General features: G+C 39.9%; 2 protein-coding genes across 7 annotated transcripts in view; both read right to left on the bottom strand.

Moving 5' to 3' along the window:
* The window catches only part of LOC107599509 (histone-lysine N-methyltransferase ASH1L-like), a 54,633-nt gene extending 37,275 nt beyond the window's left edge, over nt 1–17,358 (bottom strand). For 2 of the 6 annotated variants that reach the window (XM_016291120.1, XM_016291118.1), the window contains exons 1-6: nt 17,188–17,358; nt 16,212–16,308; nt 10,354–11,138; nt 9,276–9,644; nt 6,050–8,642; nt 1,322–2,045 (exon numbers count right to left, since the gene is read on the bottom strand). In XM_016291120.1, the coding sequence (XP_016146606.1) occupies nt 1,322–2,045; nt 6,050–8,642; nt 9,276–9,644; nt 10,354–10,929 (4,262 nt within the window). In that variant the 5' untranslated portion in view covers nt 10,930–11,138; nt 16,212–16,308; nt 17,188–17,358. Of the gene's footprint in view, nt 1–1,321; nt 2,046–6,049; nt 8,643–9,275; nt 9,645–10,353; nt 11,139–16,211; nt 16,309–16,942; nt 17,140–17,187 lie in introns of those variants that run through there. The other 4 variants (XM_016291122.1, XM_016291123.1, XM_016291119.1 and 1 more) reach the window with 4 other exon arrangements.
* Nucleotides 17,359–22,453: 5,095 nt separating this feature from the next.
* Nucleotides 22,454–27,046, bottom strand: rnf115b (ring finger protein 115b). The gene is made up of 6 exons (XM_016291207.1): nt 26,919–27,046; nt 25,462–25,530; nt 25,121–25,193; nt 24,846–24,939; nt 24,013–24,128; nt 22,454–23,181 (listed from the first exon to the last, which is right to left on the bottom strand). The coding sequence occupies exons 1-6, from the start codon at nt 27,044–27,046 to the stop codon at nt 23,050–23,052; spliced, it is 612 nt and encodes a 203-aa protein (XP_016146693.1). The 3' UTR covers nt 22,454–23,049.
* Between the last annotated feature and the right edge of the window lie 67 nt (nt 27,047–27,113).

The following is a 27,113-nucleotide window of genomic DNA, read 5'->3' as shown; positions in this document are numbered from 1 at the left end:
TGCTGCAGCTCAGTTTCAGGGTCTTGGCAATCTTCTTATAGCCTACGCCATCTTTATGTAGAGCAACAATTTTTTTTCAGATCCTCAGAGAGTTCTTTGCCATGAGGTGCCATGTGGAACTTCCAGTGAACATTATGAGAGAGTGAGAGCGATAACACCAAATTTAACCTGCTCCCTATTCACACCTGAGACAAGTGTAACACTAATGAGTCACATGACACCGGGGAGAGAAAATGGCTAATTGGGCCCAATTTGGACATTTTCACTTAGGGGTGTACTCACTTTTGTGGCCAGCGGTTTAGACATTAATGGCTGTGTGTTGAGTTATTTTGAGGGGACAGCAAATTTACACTGTTATACAAGCTGTACACTCACTACTTTACATTGTAGCAAAGTGTCATTTCTTCAGTGTTGTCACATGAAAATATATAATAAAATATTTACAAAAATGTGAGGGGTGTACTCACTTCTGTGAGATACTGTATATATATATATATATATATATATATATATATATATATATATACACAGTATATGTTTTAGTATTATCCAACAGTGTGGTAAATGTGCACAAAGATAGAACGGATTCTCAGCCATTTTCTTATATTGTCTTACCTCTATCTGCTCTGGCACCTGGGAATGAGACCTTGGGCTTGAACGCATCCACTCACTGTCCGAAGTGTCACAGTCTGAATTGTCACGGTCCACTCTTAGACACACAGGTGAACATTGTCTTTGTCCAGAATGACGGGTTAGAGATCTATCTGCAGCACGTCTGTGACTAGAACTTTCTGTGACAGCATGTGCATCTCCCTCATTGACTACTTCGTCCCGATCAGATTCAGAATGATCAAATAATGAGTGATCGGACTCAGAGTCCATTAACACATAAGCGGTATACCTCTGTGTTTTTCTATCTGATATTTTGACCTACATTCTTGCTACTCCTTCCAGTTTGTGCAGATCGCTGTCTACGCTTGTTTCTGTGATCCAAAAGTCCCGCACTCTTTCAGAACATGCGCAAGGGCCTTCCTTACCGTATACCACCTAAAGCACGGATACCCGGAAAATTCTGTTTGGCGGGGAAAGAGTTAATATTTTTTGTTTAAACCATGATACTTTTTTTAATATTCTTTGATGAATAGAAAATTATTCTAGAACTATTAAAGAAAATTATTTATTTGAAATTTTTTTGTAACATAAATGTCTTTCACTTTTGATCAATTTAATGCATACTTGATGAATAAAAGTATTAATTTCTTCCAAAAAATGTAAAATCTTACTGAAAATTTTGAACAGTTGCGTATTTTGTAGCGCATACCTGCGAAAACATTGCATGTCCTCCTGCGTCAACCATCCCCTCCCTCCTTCTATTCTTGCTCTCGCCATCACATCCTCCTCTCTAGCAGCTGGTCGTTCTTCTTCTTCCTCCACCTCTCTTTCCTCCTCTGGTTCCTCGTCTTCCTCATCACCTCCTTCTGTCTCCCTTTCCCAGCGTTTTCTCTTGCGTCCCTTTCTGTGCTGACTCTGTATTACAGACTCAATGACGTCAACCACGGTGTCTTCCTCCCACAGAACACTTCCTCTGTGCCTTTCAGGTAAAGGAAGGTTCTCCTGTTCAGATGTCTGTGGTGGGGGCGATGGGGGAGGCGAGGGCAGCGGGTGCTTGCGGGGACGGCCTGGACCTCGTTTTTTCACCATGTTGTTTCCTGTGCGTGCTTGCCTCTGGAGCTTCTTTGCACGGAGGATCTTGTTGACATGGTGCAGGTTATTTTTGGGAGGGGGCCGATGGGAGTGATGTGAAGGGGGGGAGTCACGGCAGCATGCAGGCTGGGAGGAGTATGTGGAGGGACTAGCCTGGCGGCTGGAGGGCCGGAGAGCTGCGGTGCTTCCAGGCTGGTCAAGAGTGCAGTGAGAAAGGCAAGAGGCAGAGTGTGAGAGGGACAGAGGAGGGTGGTGGTGATGGTGGTGCCGATGATGGGGACCCTCAGAAACCTCAGGAACAATGGATTGGCCAACTCGGTTCTGCGTGCCGGACACATTTCCTGTGATATTAAAACAAAAGGTAGGTTGAGTGGCTGAAAATGTATTCACAAAAATTAAACAAATTAAAGGGTTAGTTCACCCAAAAATGAAAATTAGGCAATAAATTAATCACCCTCAAGGCATCCTAGGTGTATATGACTTTCTTCTTTCTGACGAATCCAGTCAGAGTTATATTAAAAATTGTCTTTGATCTTTCAAGCTGTTTAATGGCACTCAGTGGATGTTGCAGTGCTTCAGTCCAAAAGAAGTTAAACAAAAAGTGCCCCTCCATTAAAAAAAAAAGTGTCTCACATGGCTCCGGGGGGTGAACAAAGGCCTCCTGGAGCGAATCGATGCGTTTTTGTAAGAAAAATAACCATATTTAAAACATAATAATCCATTTAATCTAACTTGCGCCAACAGTTGTTCACAGAAGCAGCTCCGGGAGGATGACGTATGAGGTCGGCGTTGCACATGCGCCGGTGAGTCTCGTGAAAACCAACGTTTGTTAACAGGAGCAAAGGAAGCAAAGTTTCTTTACTTTAGCAAAGGAAAACCAGTCTCCTCTTGGCTTATATCGAAATCCTCTGACATTCATCTTTACGAATCCTCATTTTGTACTTCTAATTAGTGACCATTGTTTTGTTTTGACGAAGCTGCGCTTCCGTGTATGTCACTTCTGAGCGGCGCATGTGCAACGCCGAACCTATACGTCATCCGCCCGGAACTGCTTTTGTTTACAACAGTGAGCACAAGCTAGATTAAATTGATTATTACGTTTTAAATATGGTTATTTTTCTTACAAAAACGCATCGATTCGCTACAGGAGGCCTTTGTTCACCCCCCAGAGCCGTGTGAGACACTTTTTTTTTTAATGGAGGCGCTTTTTATTTCACTTCTTTTGGACTGAAGTAGGGCTGTCACGATTATGAAATTTGGCTGACAATTAATTGTCTAAAAATAGTCACGGTTATTGCGATTTAATTGTCTGTTTTAGGGCTTTGGCGATTATGACGATTATGCTGATTATCACAATTAATTGTCTGTTTTTATGGCTTTCATTATATAATTGTGATTAATTTAAGGGATCAGTAAATAATTGTTATCATTTAATCTTTTTGAGTTATTATTTTGCAGTGTAAGATTACATAGAGTATTCCAAATTCTAAGAATCGCCCAATACTGATCCAACACCAGTGCTATTTTTTTTCGAACACCACTACAGAATATCAATACTGTGTTTGTGGAAATAATGGTCACTCTTTTAAACCATTTGTTAAACGCAATTCACTAAATACTCACTTCCTCATTACAGAGAAAAACTACATTTGAATAAAAATATATAAGCTATGAAATTAAACTAGCTGACTGTATAATTTAGCAGCAAAAACAATATCTTGAAAAAAAATCTTTGGTGCACATTATACAATTTAATCATATTTAGTGTTAACTTTGTATTCTTACAAAATACATTCATGAATATAAGATAGAAATCATGAGAAAAAAAGGCTTCTAATAATCTTTCTGTTTGTGATAATTCATTCCTTCCTTAAACTTAAAGTATTATAATGGGAATTTATCATCTTGGATGGCTTTTTACCATGCTGACTGTCATAACTGAACGTGACGTGTTGTTTGAATGCTGAGCGGAGAATGACTGACAGCTGCAGCAGAAGGAAGATGAGTTTATAAATTCTGTCTTTCACATTTATGGAATGGCTTCAGATGATATAGCAGGGCTCCAGACTGCCACCATTTTTTCTGTCTGTGCGACTAAATTTTGTGTGCAGTCGCACTGGAGCGACCACCGCGTTGGTCAACTCATAAGCGCTGCAATTTCTGTTGCATATGAGAAACATCAAATGGCAAACAAAACTGAAAGCATAATGAAACAGCGCTTAGAGAGTATACTCGCCGCATCAGCATGAGCGCGAAGGTTTTAAAAATTAAAGGTGTGTAGATGTAAGCAAAACAGTGACAACAAGATCGCGAATTTGAAAGTGAAAGCATCCAAAGCCCGCGGCTTAACACAGCAAAAGAGAAACTCCCATTCACAAAATTCAAATACTACTGATGATAAAGAACGGGTTGAATGTTAACCACTTTCATTTCCATCTAACTATAAACTATGATAAAAGTTCATCAGCATGCATTGAATAATCCCATGTTGTAGCACAAAAAATAAAAAAAATTTTTTGATTAAAAATAAATTTTTGGTTTATGATTCCACCTTGTCTCGTATAAAAAGCACAAGAATCAATTAGATCAAATAATCGCGATTAGACAGTTATTTAATTATCGCGACAGGCCTAGACTGAAGCACTGCAACACCCGCTGAGTGCCATTAAAAAGCTTGAAGATCAAAGACAATTTTTAATATAACTCCGACTGGATTCGTCTGAAAGAAGAAAGTCATATACACCTAGGATGCCTTGAGGGTGAGTAATTTATGGGTTAATTTTCATTTTTGGGTGAACTAAGCCTTTAAAATAACAATTAACAGAATTCGCGCCATCACCCAATGTCCCCCATGTGTCAAGAAATCAAGCAGTCAAAATTACCAAAATGCAAAAACTTAGTCAACAGAGACAATTATTCTAAAAACAATTGCTAAAATAAAATAAAAACCAGTGTATACCAAAGGACTGTTTGCAGCAAGTATTAGAGAGTGGCCTTTTTGGGCACTGAGCAGCATTCAATGCAAATAACAGCAGCCTGCCACTGACTAAGCTAAATTCTGAAATTCATGGTTAGATCATCTTTCTATAAAGCACATTTATTAGCAGGTAAATAACAATGAGGAGTTGAGGAGATACATTGGATTATAGATGGTGTAGAAAAAGTACTCATCTCCTAAAAGCCAAATTCTGATGCAGCTGAAAATAACTGTCTCACAGATTCAACAATAAAGCAGCTACATGTATTCATGTGTGCAAGGCCTCATTAACTATGTTCCCTCTATCCTCCATTATTCCTTTAACTTACTCTCAGTCTAATTCACTTTTCAATACAGTCTAGTCTATTATGTTCTATTCATCTTATCTTTCCATCAGTCAAACCCATCCTTCCACATCTTTCTCTTTCATTGTTTTTCCCCGCACTATTCCGTCTTCCATAAATCCATGATGATATTAATGTTTTAAATATAAAATTTTGAATATAGAAATATTAAATGATTTAAATAACTGAAAAGATACTTTAAAAATGAAACTAAAACTGCCAGCAGGTGGCGGCAAGTCACTGATTTTTATCACTGAATCATTCATTCAATTGATTCATTCGAACGGCTTATTCATTCAAGAGTGACTGTCTTTATGAATGGGTAATCATGAATCACTTACTCACTAGATTCGTTTAAAAAAACTGTTCGTTCATAAACGAAACACCGCTGTGTTTGAATGGAGATGCGCAGCGGCTGAGCTGTGACTTTGTTTTTAAACTATTTTCGAAATATTTCGAAATACAACGAAATAGAGCAAAATCAGACAATAGTGTTATAGTCAGACAATGTAAGTAACTTAAAATTAACTTCTTGTTTATTGAATTGTATTGTATTAAATCAGTTATCACATTTACAAACTCCCTTAAAAATCATTCAAAGCTGTCACTCATCATCTTAGTTCATCGCGAGCTCACATTTATAATCAACGAAGCTCTCTACACTGTGTGATGAATCTCTTATTTACACCCTGTCTACACTTTGCTTATGAAGGATTGGTGAGATATGTCTGATACATTACTCGACGCTGCAAAAACACGTAGAAAGCTTTGAAGCTTCCCTGAGCGCAATCACAAGTATGATGATGATCGGGTCAGTCGCACTGGTGCTCCTAAAATAAATTTCATAGTCGCACGCAGTAGTTTTCAGTCGTAAATGCGACTGAAATGGTCGCACTGTCGAGCCCTGCAAGGACCTTCCTGAACTGAGCATGGTTGTAATGTAAACCATAATCATAGCACAAAAGTATTGAAAGTCCAATAGGCGTTACAATATCAGCATTTGTTTGTAAGATTTCTCACTTACCCATATCTCTTCTCTCTGCAGATTTGGAACGATCTCTTCTCACTGTCTGATCCAACCGTGACAGACTGGTGCTCTCTGATGTTCTACCTTTTTTGCTACGACTCCCTTTGAGGGAGGTTCGAGATAGTGCAGATGTGAACAAGTTAGTGTGGTGGCTGGTCTCTGCCTCCTCAATGGGGGAAGCAGGATCTTCTTCATCACTCTCCGAGCACTCCACTGTATTTTGCACATGTCCTTCAGAGAATGCACCAGACCCAGAAAGGGACTGGTTTTTAGAGAGTTTGGAGTAATCAGTATCAGAACTTCCCATCCTGAACCAGGAGTCAACTGGATGATGTCCCCGGCTCACGCTGCCCAAAGACAGTCGCGAAGGTCCAAGACAAGACATAGAAGCTTCTTTTCGCTTGTACCGTTCTGCAGAAGATGAGGAGGAAGAGGAAGGTGAGTTGGCAGAAGCTGCCTGTTTGTTAGCACTGGAGTCACCAGAACCATCTCGCCCGAACCGGCAACGCTGCAGGGACTCTACACTCCCTCGCTCCCCTCTTCCTACCCCCAACCCCTCACCTCCTCCACTTCTGCCTCCAATGTTACCTACAACTTCACCAACATCATCACCCTCCTCTTCTCCACCGCGATCACGGTGCTTGTGCCTATGCTTGTGTTTGTGGTGCCAGCCAAATGACAGCTCGGACGACATTGCAGGATAGAGTACTGATGAACGACCACCACCTAGATACTCCTGCCTAAGCAGCTTATGTTTCTTCTTGTGAAATTTGGAAGAGTTAAGAAGCAAGTGGGAGGGGTGATGGTGATGGACATAAGAAGGGGGCGGAGGTGGAGGAAAAGAAGGAGAATGAACATGGTGGGATGGGCCAGAGTGAGGAGCCTGGTGATGGGGGTGGGGGTACAGGGCACTTGCTGGAGTATAACCACGATAGTAGCCAAGTCCCAGTGGGGTAGAAGAATATGGAACACCATAAGAGGGGTGATAGAAACCTCCACTGGAGAGGGGAAAGCCTAACCCAGGTACAAAAGGTACTTCTGATATAGATTCTCTGAGCTTAGGTGGTCGCCCTCTTTTCTTTTTAAGATCTGGCTTACGGACATAATGAAGTGAATCACATGGGTAGGCTGGGTGGGGTGAATAATATCCACTAAAATTGATCCTGAAGATGGTGGGCAAGAGATCTCGGTGTATATAGTGATGGGGTGGTGGATTGGTTCCACCTCCAAGGCTGCTGCTGGCTCTGGCACTTCCCAAGGCAGACCCACGGCCCGGGCCTGCTGCCCCAGCACCCAGACCCAAACTGCTACCCAAACGAAGTGTTGGTGTGCGATGACCAATTCGTATATCGCTGAGCTGCACACAGATCTCATCCAAATCAGCCAAGAAGTCTGGGTCTTGTCGACGTGACCGCAGCTGCAGGTACTTCTTCTTGCGTTTTCGCTTTTGCCTTTTTAGTTTGTCATAGCTAGGACAGCCATGTCCACGGCGTTTGCACTTATGCTTGTGCTTCTCTTTATGTCCAACCAAAGCAGGAGATGGGACAGCTGGGTGTGGTCTTCTTGTATCAGGTGATGCCCTCGCTCCAAGTGGGGAGGGTGTAGGTGAGGGACGTTCCAAGAGAACTGAAGATGAAAGCCCTGATGGCATTGGTTTCTGATGGTTAGAAGCAGCCTCATGTGAAGTCTTGTGGGTGCGACTCACTGCCTTCGTCCAGCGAGGCCGTCGTCCTCGCCGCTTCTTAAGAGGCTTTGAATCCTGCTCAGCTGGTGATGCAGGAGATAGAGCCCCAGTGTCATCACATAGTTGTGGTGGGCTCCTGCTGGCACCAGAAGGGTATGAAGGTGAAATAGTGCATTTGGTGGACTCAGCAGGACTTGGTACCCCACTACCACGACTTTCCTGATTGGGACTAGAGCTCTTACCCCTCTCACTTCGAGGAGCTGACAAAGAACACCTTTCTTTAGTATCTTGCTTCTCTGGCATAGCTGAAGTAGAGCATTTACTTAAATCTCTGGGTCTATCTGTGCCACGCTCTTTGTCTTTCTCAGTAAACTCCTCTATTTGGGAGGGGCTTGCTCTAGGCCGTGAGGCTAGTGAGCCTGGCAAACACATGTGACAGCCTGTACTTCCTATTCTTTCTAAGGAGGAGGATGAAGAAGAGGAAGATGGTGGTGGTGATAAAAGAGAAGCCGTGAAGGAAGAATGAGATGGGCAATGCCCAAGATGAGATTGAGATTCCATTCCATTGGTGGTACTGTTGTCAGTGCTATCATTTGTGGATGTCGTCAAGTGACTACTGTTTTGAGACAGTGCAGAACTAGTGGTGGTGGTGGTTGTGCTGCTGTTGCTACTGGTGATCCCTTTTGAAAGTCCATCTGATTCCTCTTTTCTAGAGGTGCCAGAAAATTTCTCCAGAATACTGTCTTTATTTTTGGACCCATATGGGCGACCTGGGGGCCGTGAAACCGGTGGTGGGGCAAGGTGCACCGCCCTGGAATAGGTGTTCCTATTGGCCATAGCCCGTTCAGGGCGCTGCAGATTAGAAATTAAGGGAGGCGAGCTACTGTGTGCTGGAGCTGGTGACACCTTTCGGGCTTTTGGCTTAGGGCACTTTGACGGCGGACATGTAGCTATGAGCTGAGCAAGCTTCTCAGTTACTGTAGGAGTACCCCAGGCAGAAATTCCCCGGTCTTGTTCCTTCTGCCCCTCAGTAAAATTGTATTGAGTTTTTACGATCCCATCTGTTTTGGGGTCCTGTTGCAATGTGGTAGCTGGGGGCATTGTCGGTGGCGATAGGGTAGAAGCAGAGTTGGTTTGTGGAAGCTGGTTTTTCTTTCCAGAGGAGGGTGATTTGCTTTCCGTCATGGGGCGATGAAGATTAAGGGGTCTCTCTGAAGAAGCAACGGATTTTACATCAGCCTTTCCCTCTGACTTACAGGCAAGTTTTTGAGGAGCCTATACGCATATAAAGAAGAAAACAATTAAAATTATTTTACATATATTTAATTCAGTGTAATATAAAAAATCATGGAACACAAAGAAATAATGCATTATTAACTGTGCTGGTTTTTTCCTAGTTATTACCAAAATAATCTAATTTTATGTTTGACAATATGTGTATGCCACTACAATTCCTCTTTATTGATTGAATTTTGGACCATTATTTGTTTTTATTCCCTTCAAATTAGGCGAGCTACTGTGTGCTGGAGCTGGTGACACCTTTCGGGCTTTTGGCTTAGGGCACTTTGACGGCGGACATGTAGCTATGAGCTGAGCAAGCTTCTCAGTTACTGTAGGAGTACCCCAGGCAGAAATTCCCCGGTCTTGTTCCTTCTGCCCCTCAGTAAAATTGTATTGAGTTTTTACGATCCCATCTGTTTTGGGGTCCTGTTGCAATGTGGTAGCTGGGGGCATTGTCGGTGGCGATAGGGTAGAAGCAGAGTTGGTTTGTGGAAGCTGGTTTTTCTTTCCAGAGGAGGGTGATTTGCTTTCCGTCATGGGGCGATGAAGATTAAGGGGTCTCTCTGAAGAAGCAACGGATTTTACATCAGCCTTTCCCTCTGACTTACAGGCAAGTTTTTGAGGAGCCTATACGCATATAAAGAAGAAAACAATTAAAATTATTTTACATATATTTAATTCAGTGTAATATAAAAAATCATGGAACACAAAGAAATAATGATGCATTATTAACTGTGCTGGTTTTTTCCTAGTTATTACCAAAATAATCTAATTTTATGTTTGACAATATGTGTATGCCACTACAATTCCTCTTTATTGATTGAATTTTGGACCATTATTTGTTTTTATTCCCTTCAAATCAATAAAACAGCAGAAGGATTTTAGAGAGAGATGTAAGGAGAAAGGGAAGATGTGTGTGAAATAGAGGAGGGGAGAGTAATGAGAAACAGGGTTACAAGACATTATGACACAGAATTAAGGCAAAGAACAATGGAGAAACAAAAAAAAAAACTGAACAACAGAGTACTCTGTATCAGAAAAGAAAAGCATATTTACAACAGAGAAATGTGGAAAAGAAAACAAATTCAAGAAAAAGAGTGTTTAAGTGTTTACGTTATCAAGAGAGAGGAGAGTGAGAAAGAAAACGTGGCAAGATTTGCAAATCTTGTTTATCTGATGTAACCACATTAGCTTAGTGAAAGGAAAGTGGAGTGGGAAGGATATTTGAGTTTGTCCTGCCCTTTCAATCATGTCACTGTTGGTTTCCTTGTTATGTCATTATACTTTATGTATAATGTCTAATTTAAGAAATGCTGCGTGAGAAGTTAAACCGTACCTTTTTTGCTGGAGCACTTCCATTCACAGGAGTTACTGGGCTGGTGGAAACGGGAGGAGGGAGAGAAGGTGAGGGAGATGCAGCAGCAGGAGCACTAGATGATAGAGATGCTCCTCGGCTGACAGAGGGGCTTTTCTCTCCTTTTCCACGACTTGGGCTAGAAGTGTGGTTGCTCCCATCACTGGCTCCGGCCCCACGATTAACACGTCCTCCGCCTCGTCCTCCACTATGCCTTACAGTGGCTCGGAAGGCTGGACGACAGACATAGTTCTCCAGTATCTTAGGAGGCTTCTTCATGCGCTTGGCCTGTAGGCCTATCTTGAGTTTGACATTTCCCTCAGAGTAACTGGTTTCTTTGACCGAGAACTGTGCAGATTGCTGCTGTTGCTGGTCACTCGTCCCACTTTCAGCAGCACAAGTTTCACTTTGTACCCCATCTCTTGGTTTCTCTTGTTTTTTCTTTTCCTCTTCATCGTCCTTCTTTCCTCCTACTCCCTCGTTTTCGCGTTCTGCTGGAGGGACATTGACAGGGAGCGGGGGCGGTGTAGAGGGCCCCCCCTGTGTCCTCTGATCCATTGGTGATTTGGGGAACAAGGGGGGCTTGAGTGGGACAGGATGTTCTCACTCGCAGGTATAGGTAGGTACTGGAGAACTGTGCAGATGTCAGGTAGGAAGAAAGAAGTGGAATGGAGGGGAAGGGGGGGAAAGCAGAGGTTGTAAAAATATCCTTGTTGGGTTGAAGCAATGTCGTCCCTTCCCAAATGCCCAGCCCTCTCACCTTCAAACTGAGGAGATAAAAACAAGAGAGGGGGTGTTACGACCAAAAGACAAATTATCCACACTTCTGAGACAGTCTTAACTTTTAATTTAATTATTAACACAGAACGACTTTGCAATCATGGATCACTACCACCACAAAAACGACTTTGAATGATCCAACTAAGGACATAGAAAGGCTAGTCACTAAAATCCAAACTCTACATAGTCTTTTGATAGTTTGGAATGATACCCTATGTGGCCAGACAGAAAGCTGAACTAAAATACAATTTTATAAACACAATTCAGTAATATTTGTATTTTAATTAAGAGGCTTTTGCAGATTTTATTTTACAACTGCACTGCTTCATATTGATAAACGAATATGATCACATTCACAATTTTAAATGGATAATGCTTAATAAACCAACAACATGTAAGATCCTGCAAATACACTCACTCTCATCTCTCCGACGACCCCTTCTCTCTCACACACGTCTCATTCGCTCTGGTTAAATAGTGCTTGTATTGCGCATTATAGTTATTCCCGCAGGTAGACCATTTTCCACTTTTTTTAGACATTTTTGTCAATACTTTTAACCAACTGATCTCAAAGTGATTTTTTTTATGTAGTTCATCACATCAACCACAAACATATTTCACTAACATAGGGCTGGACAATATGGCCAAAATTTATATCACGATATATTACTTAATTTCATCCGGTACGATATAATTCCGATATCGATATGAACACTATTTAAAAGGGTCATATGATGCTTTTTTAAAGATCATTATTTGGTGTATTTGGTGTAACAGAATATGTTGACATGCTTTAATGTTCAAAAAACATTATTTTTCAAATACTGTACATTATTGTAGGTTCTCTATGCCCCGCCTCTCTCAAACGCTTCATTTTCTACAAAGTCCCTCCTTCCGACAAGCGCAGTCTGCATTGATTGGCCAGCTGACCCAGTGCATTGTGATTGGCCGAACACCGCAAGCACTTTTCGGAAATGTAACGCCCCTTACCATATTCGCGAGCTTCATCTTTCAAAATAAATGTAAAGACAGAGCCCGAAAGGTGAACAGAGTTGCGTGACAGACACAGTGATGAAACTGGTATGTGTTTGCAGTACACAAGTCACGGTTATTACAGCTGACTCCACTTTGATGTGACGCGCGCGCACTCTCTCGCTCTCTTGCTCTCTCACACACACACACACACACACACACACACACGAGGCGCAAAACTTCGCATTTGAACAGTCAATAGCAAATACTTAAACTAATAACAAAACATTAGCTGATTCAGAAGCGCCAGATTGTCATAGCAAAGTCAGAATTACCTCTTCTCCGAGGTTCACGAAACGGTCGTCCATAAAATGCATTGCTGTTCTGTTGTAAGTAATCTTAAAGATTCCTAAATGCATCTACTTTCGGAAGGCCAAATAAAGTCCAAATAAACACACAGCGTCTCCCTGACATGGCTGCTTCAACACTAACTGCGGTTACTGAAACCACGCCTTCTTTCTTTGCGTTAACATGTGGGCGGCATTATGCAAATATTTCCACATAGTGAGGTAGATATGTGGGGGCGTGTTGGAACGAGCCGTTTTAGGGGGGCGTGGCAGAGTCTTAACTTTGATAAAGAATATCTCTTTGGTTTTGAGACTTTAGTCTTTCCAACTTCAGGGATCTTATCTATGCACAATCAGCTTGTAACACTCCAAAGAGAAAGGAAAACTTGAAATCGCATCATATGACCCCTTTAAAAAAAAAAAAAAAAGCCTCATAAAAACTGCCAAGAACACCCACTACAGATGTCTGTACCAACAAACTTCTGAAAAATGAATTTTCCAAGTCTATGAAAACTCCTATAAAACTATATAATATTTAAGAGAAAAAAAAAACAGCACAAATAAATGAATGTTTACCTAATATCAAATTATAGGCAAAAGTTTTTGAACAGTAAGATTTTTAAAGTTTTTTAAAGAAGTCTCTTCTGCTCACCAAGCCTGCATTTTTTTGATCCAAAATACAGCAAAAACAGTAACATTTTGAAATATTTTTACTATTTAAAATAACTGTTTTCTATTTGAAAATATTTTAAAATGTGATTTATTCCTGTGATTTCAAAGCTGAATTTTTAGCATCATTGCCCCAGTCACATGATCCTTCAGACAGTGTTAATTTTGACAGCAAATTTTGATTTAGTTTTAGTCATAGTCTTTTGACTAAAATGCCATTTAGTTTTAGTCATATTTTAGTCATCTGAATTGTTTTTAGTTTTAGTCGACTAAATCTACAGTAAATTTAGTCAGCTAAAATCTAATGGGTTTAGTTACAGTGCATTTATTAAGCATTTCTCTAAAATTTTCAAACTCATTATATAGGTTTGATATTAAGGTTTTATCATGATAGACACCGATTTAACTGCGGTGACACACAAAATGCCTTTATGTTCAAATTAAATAAAACCACTTCTCACAAAGAACAAGAACACGGTATTCTTTTTAATGAAATATCAATGATTATATAGGCTAATTATGCATTCTTTATAGCAACTTGTTTAACATTCTTCATTCTTTCAAGCAGACATATTTCTATAAATAAATTTAGATTAATATTTAGGGCTACTAAAGTTTTTCAGTCAAGAGCAGGGTGTGAGATGCGCTTTCCGTGTGTATGCTTCAGTGTCTGCGCTCAGAAAACCAGACCGAACTGAGTTCTCTCTTGCGTCGCATTTTTTAACGTTTTATGTGACGTGCAGCAAGTGTATGTTAGCTTATGTCCCGCCGGTTCATATGTACGCATCTAACCTCCGAACCACGCAGCAGTTTCGTTCTGAATGAATCTCTTCCCAAATCGTCCCTCCCTAACATTTTCGTCTCGTTTTTATTCGTTGACGAAAATGTCAACAGGTTTACGTCATAGTTTTTGTCATTCAAAAAGAGTTTAGAGTTCGTTATCGTCGGCGAAAAAAAATGGCGTTGACGAAAATTATGACGAAAATTATTCGTCAACGAAATTAACACTGCTTCAGAAATCATTCTAATATGCTGAGTTGCTGCTCAAAAACATGTATTATGTTGAAAACAAAGGAGTAGAATTTTTCAGGTTTCTTTGATGAATAGAAAGTTCAGAAGAACAGCATTTATCTGAAATAGAAATCTTTTGTAACATTATAATATTTTTGATCAATTTAAATCATCATTGCTAAATAAAAGTATTATAAACAATAAAACTGCAGTGCTAAATAAAATTTCTATAATTTCGAATAGAAAGCAGTTATTTTAAATAGTAAAAAAAATACAAAATGTTACTGTTTTTGCTGTACTTTGGATCAAATAAATGCAGGATTGGTGAGCAGAAGAGAAAAAAACTCACATTGCGATATTTTATTTTTCTGCGATATACAGTATCTCACAGAAGTGAGTACACCCCTCACATTTTTGTAATTTTTTTATTATATATTTTCATGTGACAACACTGAAGAAATGACACTTTGCTACAATGTAAAGTAGTGAGTGTACAGCTTGTATAACAGTGTAAATTTGCTGTCCCCTCAAAATAACTCAACACACAGCCATTAATGTCTAAACCGCTGGCCACAAAAGTGAGTACACCCCTAAGTGAAAATGTCCAAATTGGGCATAATTAGCAATTTTCTCTCCCTGGTGTCATGTGACTCATTAGTGTTACAAGGTCTCCCATGTGAATGGGGAGCAGGTGTGTTGAGTTATTTTGAGGGGACAGCAAATTTACACTGTTATACAAGCTGTACACTCACTACTTTAACTTTGGGTATCTCTGTTCAGCTGTCGCGTCCGGTGTAGACACCGTGTCTGTGTGTGAGCAAAGAAAACAATCAGTATAAATATAACGATGTTTAGCCTATACTAAACATCGCACATCCTGCGATGTGACTAATGCTGATGCGCACATCGCGATATCGATATATCGTGCAGCCCTAATCTAAACTTTTCTGAAGACAGTCGGTTCCCTTCAGAGATTCATTCATATAAAACACCTGTGCTGCTTTTTGATTTTGAAACCTGAATTGCTCGTGTTTATTCAACGAAATCAAACGCCACAAATAAATCAATGTATGGGAAACACTGGTAATGTATATCGAAATATCGGAAATGTGTTTAAAAATCATATCACCGTTATTGAAAAAAATTATATTGCGATACATATTGATATTGAATTATTGTCCAGCCCTACACTAACGTTTGACAACCAGAAAGTGTCTACATAATTTTTGTCTTTATTTTGAACAATACATTTAAATATTAAGCTTACTCTCAGTCACAAAAAATAAATGCAACTTAGTTTACTTTCTCATCTTAAAAATGCCTTTCATATATTAGCCTAAGTGCCCAAATATTTTGGTGCCACTGTAAGCCACCCAACGATTCATTTATCTACTGTAACATACAGCTCGCAACTTCGCATCAGATGCCATCAGAAAGAATCACAAAACGAAACTAAACCGTCAAACACAGGCTAAAAGCATTGAGATCTGCTATTAATCTGCACTCATATTCCAAACACAATGCGTCTTGTCTAAATCTTTTCCGACCACTAACTAAATGCCTGAAATCACGCCTATCCACTCAAACAGCACTCAGCCAGCGGGGAGCTTAGTTCTGGTTTCCTTGACAGCGGTGTCAGAGGTCAAAGGTGGCTCAAAGGCTCCAGACACCACTTTCTACACTACTCAAGAAATCTGCTCCAATGGGACGAAATATAACCAAGCAAAGGCGCGCGCAATTTGCACGTGCAACGAACCCTATTGTGAGCGAGGTTAACTGAGGATGATCAACTCGCAGGTACTACTGAAGGTTATTTTCTATGAAACGAACACCTACAATTCAGTGGCCAAAACGGCTTGTGAATGAATACCTCAACATTTCCTAAATAGCATTACGTACTAGCGACAACAAACAAAGCTTTTGCGCTTCGCGAACATTTCGAGCATCAAAACACTGCATTTTCTGTTGTTTTGACAGATGTCCTAGTAAACCAACCAGCTCGTTTAAAGCACTAAAGCACATTTTCAGTCTAAATGCAGAATTAACTAACAAGTTGCTCACCTTAATAGCGGTCCAGAACGGCGTTCACATAACTTGCGATCAAAATCCTCCCTTCCTACGCAACAGCATGGTCGCCCGGATATTTATCTTGAAATCGCTGATGTGCCCAAAAAAGCAAAAGGGGGGGAAACGGTCAGATTTCAAGGAAGAACATTCCAACCAATACATGGCATAACAAAATATTCGTCTAGTGTGTATATCCAGTCATTTCGCAAAAAATGAGGTGTAACGATATTTATGTACGTGAGGCGCACTAGTCACGGTTTATGATCCTAATATAGCTAGCATAGCTCGTTAGCAAAGAGCATATCTTGAGCTTAATCTTAAATTAGAACAGTGTGCCAAAAACTACACTATATGAAACAATAATAGCAAGTTATTGGACTGAGACTGTTGCTACAACTGGATGTCAAAATACCTTGCTGAAATTTTGAAAGATGTCTGTGAGCAAGGTAACGTTAAGTTGGCTTTGCCCAACATCGCGGCTATAACCCCGCGTATAAATTACAATGTCAACGGTCATTCAATTCACGTCTCTGTGTTGTTTACTACCCCCCCAAATGAGTGAATTCACGGCAGGTAGATCGCACCACTAAACCCGCACTCTAATGATCTGTCCTGTCAGGCACATTTGCTGGAATGGCTAACGTTAGCTAACCCCGCGATGCGTTCACACGACTAACGTTAGTAACGTTAATGTAACGAAGCAGCCGCTGTTGGTGGGGACGCACATTATTTAAGTGTTCCCTTCTCGCCCGGGCAATAAAAATCCAACAATAGCGTAAAAACATCCTCGAAAGGACCAAAAGAAGCGGAATACAAAAATCTATCGCTCTTCGGGATGAGCCCTGCACGGGTTATTAAAAACACTGACAACAAAATGGCGGCTGCTGCGTTGAATCAACAGAGGACCCGAAATGGATCTCTCCCTCAAATTCTTCGCCCTCTCCCTCGTCTTCTGTGCTGTGCTCGTTACCCGTGATAATCCGATGTGTCGCCCGAATCCCTCTCCGGGTCCGCGTTAGTCGAGCTCAGACGCGTCGGAATGGGCCTCTCTAGTTAATCGGGCCTCCATGTCTGCTAAGCCCGTATCGTTTCTGTCAGTACAGCACGGGCATTCTCACAGTCAGAGCGGGAGGGAGGAGAGTAGAGGAAAGGAGGGGGGACGGGTAGAAGGGAGGGTGTGAAGTGTGGATAGTATGAAGTGTGGAAAGTGCCACGGATAACATACCGAAGGAGACATTCGTGTTCTTTTACGTGAGAGGAGGGTACATCTCGTGACACTCACGTTGTTGAGTATAGTGCTGGCTCTGTGTGAGGTGTGATTTGTAGAGATGTAACGATTAACCGAGAGCTGGTGTTCTGACGATTTGGGCAAGCTAATCAGCGTCTTCAAGATCATTAGAAAATCACAGGTAGCTGAGTTTGATCAGGGTTGGAGCTAAACTCTGCAGCGCATTGGACCTCCAGGGCAAGATTTGAGGAACCCTGCCCTAGATTGTGCTACCTCCCATTAAAATGATAGGAAGCACAAATCGATAGCAAAAAATGCTACCTATCAGATTATGCTACCAGCATCTTATTCACGTGGTTTGAGACTTTTTTTAATGTCCATACCTACCCTTACCCTAAACGTACCCTTAAAACAATGCAAATATATTTTTGGTAGCACAATCTGATAGGTAGCATGTTTCGTTGGTACACCGGTCGAAAATCGAAATATGTAACGATTCAAATCGTTCGAGATGCCAAACAAATCGCGATACAATTAGATTAGGAGTTTATATGAATGTATCGCTGAGGGGAACTGACTATCTTTAGAAATGTTTATGTGGTATTTTCTTTTAATCTTGCCTCTGAACAATGCATATTAAAGTAGTGTTCATAAGCGCAGCTCTGCTTTGTTTACAGTGGTAACCTAGGAAACACTGTATCATTGCTGTTCATAAGCGCCATCTGCTGTCAAGAGAGTGAATCTGCGTCTCATTCAGCTCATCTGCTGTTTCATTCAGATATGTTTTATGTAGTATAGTTTCACAAAACTGAAGTTAGAACATTCTGTTTTTGCTTCAAATTTCAAAATTATACAGTCTAAGTTAGATTAAAAACTACTAATGCTGCATGTATGCTGCATCTTTGTTTGGATCATGATTAAAATCCAGTGGTTGCCTCTAATTTAAATGGAAAGAGCACAGACAAAGCCTTAGTTTGTTCATATTAAGAGAATGTATTTTATTTGTGTAACTTGTTTGATTTGGGGTTTGTTTTAAAATTTTAATTTAGTTTTGTTATATTTCAATTTTACAAAGAAACGACACCTTCTCATTTACTGTATAATGTCTTAAATCTAATTTTGTTAAAAAAAATCATGAAAAAATCAAATCGTGAAATCAAAATTGAATCGAATCGTGAGTTGAGTGAATCGTTACATGCCTAGTGATTTGTGCATGAAATTCATTTTAAAATCATCATTACATTAGGTATCTGAGTCAATTTAACCATAATATTTCTCCACTCTGCTCTTTTTGCCAAGAGGAAGAATAATCTATTTCACATTTATTCTATTTCTTTATTAGAATATTATTATTCTAAACAATTCTGGCTTCGAATATCAGCTTCCCTATTTCTTGTGTTTCACCAGCTCTGTAGTATTTCCATTAGTAAGGTTGTTTTCCATTCTGATATTTCTGACAATAAGGAGTTAGATGATGTCTTAAACTTTATTTGTATGATGGGTAGATACCACATCCACAAAACCAGATACCTTAAATTTAAAACCAGCTGCAAAATATTTGCTTCTGATCTACATTTATTATTGTCATCACTTCAAAAAGTCTCCTCTAATAAAAAAGCTCTGAAGGCATCTCGTATTATGGAACGGTTTTTAAGTAAATTGTTTTTTTTCTGTATTATTTGTTTCTTTTGTATTGAATTATATTTCTGAAAAAAAAGAATCTACTTTGCTAACGAAGCAGCCAATTGTGTCGATCGTCCTTACCTTGCCGTGAACAGAAGCTGTGACCGATGATGTGAGATAAGAAGTGCGACACTTTCGTCGCGATACGTGACCCCTGCGCCGTGTCGTCTGCAGTAACTTTTGCCAGATCTATGTGTGATTTTGTGAAATGTATTAAGTGCTATAAATTACTGTATTTTTGTTTTGTTTTGAGTAAAAAAAGAAAGAAAAAAACAGTATGTTGTAACATTTAGCATCATATATTTCCTAATCCATAAAATGCGCTGCACACATCTGAATATTTGGGTTGAAGTGTTCTGGAACAGTGTTGTAAATACAACTTAACCACTGATTTCTAGTCGTGTTCATTTTTGGTAGGCCAAACAAAGTAGTTTCGCTTTCACAACGAAACACAGCGTCACACATGACGGACTAGAGTGAGTGGAGGCGGCCTAGAGTGAGCGGCGGCCGGAGGGCTAGAGTGAGCAGAGGCGGCGGGCTAGAGTGAGCAGAAGCGGCGGGCTAGGAGCGTCCGGAGGGCTTGCGGCAACCACATGTGACGACCCCGTGCTGGACTCCGCTTCGTCCACGGTGAAAGCCGATCCGGTGATCCACGGCGCAAAGTTGTTGTATTTCCTCAGCAACCAGCATGGATCAGCTCTAGGGCAGGCATGACGAAGCAGATATTGTCCTCTTTTAGAAGGCCAAACAAAGTAGTTTCGCTTTCACAACGAAACACTATTCAGTTATTACGTTATTCAGACGCATGTTATCCAGACACTTATCCACGCGCTTATCCACGTTATGTGATGGGTTATCAAGGCTCACGGGATCCAAGTTGACCATAACGCTTTCTTCAATGGTAAATATTAATAAGACCATCTCTGCTATGAGATTTTGGCCAGACTTTTTTTTTTTAATTAGTAATATGCATTGCTAAGAGCTTCATTTGGACAATTTTAAAGGCGATTTCCTCAGTATTTAGATTTTTTTGCTCCCTCAGATTCTAGATTTTCAAATAGTTGTATCTCGGCCAAATATTGTCCTATCCTAACAAACCAATGTAAAGCTTATTTATTCAGCTTTCAGATGATGTATAAAGCTCAATTTAAAAAAATTGACCCTTATGACTGGTTTTGTGGTCCAGGATCACATACTGTATAGGAAAATTATTATTTTCAGAGGCTTATCCTACTTTTCTTGGTGATATTTAGTGCCAGTTTATCAGGAAGAGACTTTGATTTTGAGTGAAGAGTGATTCTCTTTGACTTGTTTGGATGGAAACGGTGCTTAACATGCAAATGTTATGCAATATTCCAATTTTGCGCATAAGTAAAATTCGCAACTTTGGATGGAAACAGCTAATCCCATTCAGAAATCTACACGGACTGACGGTGACTGAAGGGTAGACTGCTCTTTCTCCTCCTCCTTGTAAACCTAGAGTTGGCACATTTTACACGTCATAGGTTCGATACTTTCTCCCTGCTCAAAGGTGGGGGCATACAAATTCAGCTAAACAACTCTGGGAAAAAATGCGGGATATATTTGTTTTTCTCAGATGAAAATGTAGCCCTCCTGTAAAGGGGGGTCGTGCTGTCGTACGCTCGGCAGTGTTTACCCACAGTGAAATATCGAGACTCCAAGTGGGAATCGTAGCCGTGAGGCGGGTTGTGAAACTTTATGAGTGAGCACTGAGCAAAATCTAATAATAGGAGAGTAGCAACCAATCTTTCAAGTGAACGAACCGTTCTCGTTCACTTTAAGGCCGTTCACATCAACGACGATAACTACAAATTTTTAATATCATTCTATAAGAATAGGGAAGTTCACACACCACGAGTATAAAGGACCGTTCACACTTAGAACGTTAACTAAGTAGCGTACGCACTAACAAACGTTCTGTTTATTATTATAAGCGCGAGTTGCAGTTAGCCTATGTCAGGGGTGCCCAAACTCGGTCCTGGAGGGCCGGTGTCCTGCAGAGTTTAGCTCCAACCCTAATCAAACACACCTGAAGCGGCTAATCAAGGTCTTACTAAGCATACTAGAAACTTCCAGGCAGGTGTGTTGAGGCAAGCTGGAGCTAAACTCTGCAGGACACCGGCCCTCCAGGACCGAGTTTGGGCACCCCTGGCCTATGTCATCTGCTGCTATAAATACTCTTTAAAGTTGGATGTAGCTATTCTGATTGTCTTTAGCTTGGAAAAATAAATCGTTCTGGAAGGGATTCCAACGTTTGGTGTGGACATCTCTATTCTCATAGAATTAGAGACTATTATTAAAACTACATAATTATAGTTAGTTGTCGTCCTTGGTGAGAACGGGCATTAATATAACAAGGTATTATCATTGTGGGGGTATTGCTTCATAAAAAAATATTAATAGTCACGTGACTCATTTACTTAAAGTAATGCAGAAACTACCTGGGTGAAACAGATGGAAATCAAACTTCATGGTTTACATAGTGAAGCTGTTTCATAACTAATTTTTTGGGTTTTTACGATGCAAATGAGATGATAAATAATCTTACTAACCCATGGGATGGTGAAGTGTCACACATTAATGACAGAAATTAATTAGGAAACTGGGCATTAATCAGCTTCCTTATCATACAAAATAGCCTAATATAATGACAGATGTCATTGGAAACAATATGTGACTTGTTATCAGTTTGTAATGCAAATCTGCCTCTCACAATATGCAAACTTTACATTATAACTTGTACAATGTATGCTGAAAAATACAGAATTTTTTTGTAATTTATTCGTGTGATGGCAAAGCTGAATTTTCAGCATAATTACTCTTCGGTGTCACATGATCCTTAGGAAATCATTCTAATATTCTGATTTTGTGCTCAAGAAACATTTCTTATGGATAGAAATTTAAAAAAAAAATTGTTAATGAATAGACATAAGTTAAAAAGAACAGCATTTATTTGTAATAGAAATCTTTTGTAATATTACAAATTTCTTTACTGTCACTTTTGATCTATTTAATGCATCCTTGCTGAATAAAAGTATTAATTTCTTTCAAAAAAAAAAAAGAAATTAATTATTGGTTAATTAATGCATTTTCTTCAAGCCCACATGAAGCTTAAATAAAATATTTGGCAATTTTGAGATTATTAAATTTTATGTAAATTAAATGTTTATCTAGATCACACAGTTTTGTCTCATTTTCATCATTAGGTTGAATTAGTTATATCAGCTTTATATTGCCATCAACCACCCTGCATTCTAGATATCAGCATCAAAAGTTGAAAAACCCCATATAGTTCATACACTGATGCCAAAAAACAAAAATAGTCTTTTATTTATTTGAGAGTGCAATATGTAGCAGGTTGGCTGATATGTAAAGTTAAGTTTTTCTAGTTACTTATTGTAACATAGTTTTTTTTTCTCTCTCTCTCTTGTAAACATTTTACCTGTGTGATAGTATGGTATAAAATTCCAAATGACACTCAAAATGTTCCATATTGTGAAGTGAACTCTTATAAGTGGGACTGTGTCTCAATATCACAATATGGAGCAATCGAGGAACCCTGAGAATTAAGACAAGAGCACCAAGAGGATCATCAAGGATAGTTCTAAAACATCTTCAAAACTTGTGAATACAATAAATACGTTTCTTTTTCTAGCCATCCACAAAAACCCACAAATCTTCAAAATAGCAACACATAGCAATGTCAAACTATCAACCCAAAACATGTAAAGAACAACTGATGAAAAGTTTTACAGTGCAAAACTTGAGCAGATATCTAAATCTTTGCCTTTCTATGATGCCTTCAAAAGAGTGAATGCATGTGCAGAGCAGATGTCACCTGTTGACAGGTAAGGGAAAGTGAACTGTGCGCTCACTTCATTGTGAGGTATTAAAAAGAGGCTAAAGAGTCTCAGAGGTGCTACGTTCCTCTACATTCATTGGTGATGGAATTGCCCCTGGAGGTCCGGTCTGTGGCTGGAAACCCCGGTCTTCACCATCCAGACTTTTCCGGCAGACAGGGCAGGTGTCGTGCTATTAACAAAAAACAGCACAAAATGAGGACAGAACAGTAATTGTCAAGAATTGTAATTGTAAAAAATTCACACTTATTTAGCAAGGACACGTTAAATTGATCAGAAATGGTGGTAAAATCATTTATAATGTTACCAAAAAAAAATGACATTTTAAATAAAAGCTGTTCTTTTGAACTTTCTATTCAACACAGAATCTAAAAAACGAAAATATTAAGCAGCACAACTGTTTTCAACATTAATATTCATAAGAAATGTTTCTTGAGCACCAAATCAGTATATTAGAATGACTTCCGAAGGATCATGTGACTCTGAAGACTGGAGTAATGATGCTGAAAATTCAGCTTTGCTATCACAGGAATGAATTACATTTGAAAACATTTAAACAGAAAACAGTTCTTTTAAATTGTAATATTTCACAGTAGTCCCGTTTTTACTGTATTTTTGATCAAATAAATGCAGCCTTGGTGAAAATAAGAGACTTCTTTCAAAACCATAAAAAAATCTTACCAACCCCATACTTCTGAATGCTAGTGTAGGTTATTTTAGCACATAATTTAGTTGTACATGACATATCATTTTCAAATATCATGTCATCTGAGCGCATTTCAAACCTGCCACCTCAAAATTTCATGTTTGTGGTATGACTGTGTGTAATGTTGTAGAGAGAAGTCTGTTTAAGTAATGTTAACCACAAAGTTTAGTGTGCTCATAAATCGAAAACTGACATTTTAAAAACCCATTGGAAATTCCTGAGGGTTTTATTTTTGTTAATAAACATGGGTCTGATGATAAATGATCCAGCACTAAGGCCATTTTATGAGACTCATACCAGTTGTAGCCAGGGCACGATACAGTTGCTGTGAAAGTAGTGCAGACAGGGCAGCTGTCGGACAGATTCCCCTTCAGAGTACTCCTCTCTACACACAGGGCATTCCAGCCGGCATGCTGTTAGAGAGACGTAGCAAAATATATGCACAAGAAACATGGAGAGAGAGAGAGAGAGACTGTCAAGTGCAATCTACTGTGAAATGGAAAGTTGAAAATCAAAGGGATAGCTCATCCAAAAATGAAAATTCTGTCATAATTTACTCAATCTCATGTCGTTGCAAACTCAAAAGACTTTCTTTCTTCTGCTGAACACAAAAGAAGATATTTTGGCTCCCATTGACTTCTATTGTATTTTCGTATAATGGAAGTCATTGGAAACTGAAACTGTTTGGTTACCAACATTCTTTCATTCTTCATTTATGTTCCACAAAACAATAGAAAGCCATACAGGTTTGGAACAATATTAGATGAGTAAATATATTTTGTTTTTGGGTGACTATTGCTTTAAAAAACTTGCAACTGATTGAACAAACAGATTTGCAGCTCAGCAATAAATAACATGAGGGGAAGAATGTGAGTCTCTTGAAATATTTGATATAAATATGGCTTATATACACAATGCACTGCTGTCAGAATCATACATATTCATCATGTTTTAACACTTTCCAGTTCACCCTCTTTAATTGATCATACTCAATACAATAGTTTGTCAGGAAAAGCAAAAAAAAACAAATGCTTTCTGGAGGTGACCAGATATATGTGAACAGCCCTGTTTTGCTTAATAGCACTTAAAATAAAGTGTACATGGTGACTCAGAGGATTATGGGAATTTACCAGCCTGTTCTGAGGAGATGCTAACGATGGGGAGAGATGAGATCATCTCCTTCCCGGCAGGAGGGGGGCCGGTATTTTCAGACTGACCAAGCAACTGGAAAAACAAAACAAAATCTGCAACAGCTGATGAGCAGGATATTTCTAATGCTTTAATTTTCACAAGAAAAATTTATAATGTGCTTGACTCCAGCCCGGGGACAAATATAAGTGCCAAGAGGCAAACTGGAAAAAGGCTGAGGACATGAGTTATATCATCAGATGACAGTGTGACTCACCTGTGTGATGACCACATCTAAACCTCCTTGTCCCCAAGCATAATCTCCAGGGTTAGAGTGCAGCATGCTAGACCTGAGGAATAGGTTATTGATAAATCATTGGATGGCTCTGTAGATAATGTCTCGACATATAAAAATAAGTGAATTTGTAGGACAAAAGGGCGCACTGAATATCTTTTGTTTTGTTGGTCCAGGAACAACATTCCTGTCAAACAGCAGAGGTTATGGGTTGATACAAATATTGTTTAAGCCCAGCCAAACTTAAAATCTGTTTGACTGATTGAATGTTATCTCAGAAACATATTATACTTCACAGAATCATGGTAAACCACAAAACTTACCATGAGGAGGTTTGGGAACCTGCATTGTCAGAATTGGAAAACAGACCAGACAGGAACTGCTGGACAATCCTTAATTAAAGAAACAAAAACAGAGTTGTTGCATTTAAAGGCCAATTCACACCACACAGACAGATGCAGACCAATGGCAACAGCCGACTGAGTATTTCTCATACGTTCTAACCCCTTAATGGGTTAGCTCCTGCGTACCTAACTAGTCTTCTACCACGCTACAATCCATCACGCTCCCTAAGGTCGCAAAATTCTGGACTTTTGGTAGTACCTAGGATATCAAAGTCCACTAAAGGAGGTAGAGCTTTTTCGCATTTGGCTCCCAAACTCTGGAATAGCCTTCCTGATACCGTTCGGGGTTCAGACACTCTCTCTCTGTTTAAATCTAGATTAAAGACACATCTCTTTGGCCAAGCATTCAAATAATGCATCTCATAATCTTTTACTGCAGTCATAATCTTTTACTGCAGTTATATCTAATCAAATGCACATTATTATTCGTTAGTTTGGGTTAAACAAATCATTTTTGCTTGGTTGGAACAGCAGCTACGCTAATTATGTTTGTATTTGTTTCTCTGTCTTTTGCCACGGGATGAACATCCCGTGGTAACTAGGATTTACACAAGCTTCAGTCTGGATCCAGAACACCTGAGAAGAGATGATGCAACCCCTCAGAGGACCTCAGATGATGCCAACCCTGAAACAACATACAGAACTACCACATTTTGCTATAAGTTTGATTGCATCATATAATAATTGCTGTTAATATTATTCATCGTCTGTTTTATTACGTCTTATATTGATTTTTCCGTACTGCTGGTTCGTCTGGTCAGAGGAGAACTGGCCCCCCGACTGAGCCTGGTTTCTCCCAAGGTTTTTTCTCCATTCGGTCACCGATGGAGTTTTGGTTCCTTGCCGCTGTCACCTCTGGCTTGCTTAGTTGGGGACACTTCATTTCCAGCGATATCGTTGACATGATTGCAAAGATATTATTTAAACTGAACTGAGCTGGATGTTGACATCACTGAATTCAATGATGAACTGTCTTTAACTGAAAAATGAGTGTTTACTATTGTCATTTTGCATTATTGACACTATTTTCCTAATTAATACTGTTCAGTTGCTTTGTCACAATCTGTATTGTTAAAAGCGCTATATAAATAAAGGTGACTTGACTATAGTTCCATTGCAGTGTTTCCCGGGACCTGTATGTCTGTCCCTTGCTAGACACCCTCGGTGAGGTGCCGTTGCTGGGCTCAGAAGCCAGGTGCTCTACTTGCAGTAAAAAAAAAGGCGCTCACTCGTCGACATATGTCCAGGCGGGGGGATAAAAGCCGGGCTCCGGCTTCATACCTCCTGGAGCATGCGGCCAAACACGGGTTTTTGCGGGAGCCTTCGTGAACATCAGGCCCCCGGGGCCACGCTGCGATGCACCCGGATTGGGCTACAGTGCCTGGTCGCCCCGAGGGGCTTCCTGGCCACCGGCGTATTCCGTCTTGCTGAGGCAACGTACGGGAGGTACAGGGGGCATCACCAGGATCCTCCTGTGTAAGGCTGTTTTAGGCAGAGCTCCCATCACCACTGAGATGTGTGAGCCAGCCGCTTCCAGCTGGCCGATATGGTCGGGTTTCCATGAACTTAAA

Source organism: Sinocyclocheilus grahami, unplaced genomic scaffold (assembly GCF_001515645.1).
Source record: "Sinocyclocheilus grahami isolate Dianchi unplaced genomic scaffold, SAMN03320097.WGS_v1.1 scaffold268.1, whole genome shotgun sequence".
NCBI classification, from domain to species: Eukaryota; Metazoa; Chordata; class Actinopteri; order Cypriniformes; family Cyprinidae; genus Sinocyclocheilus; species Sinocyclocheilus grahami.
This window is presented reverse-complemented; position numbering and strand designations above follow the sequence as displayed.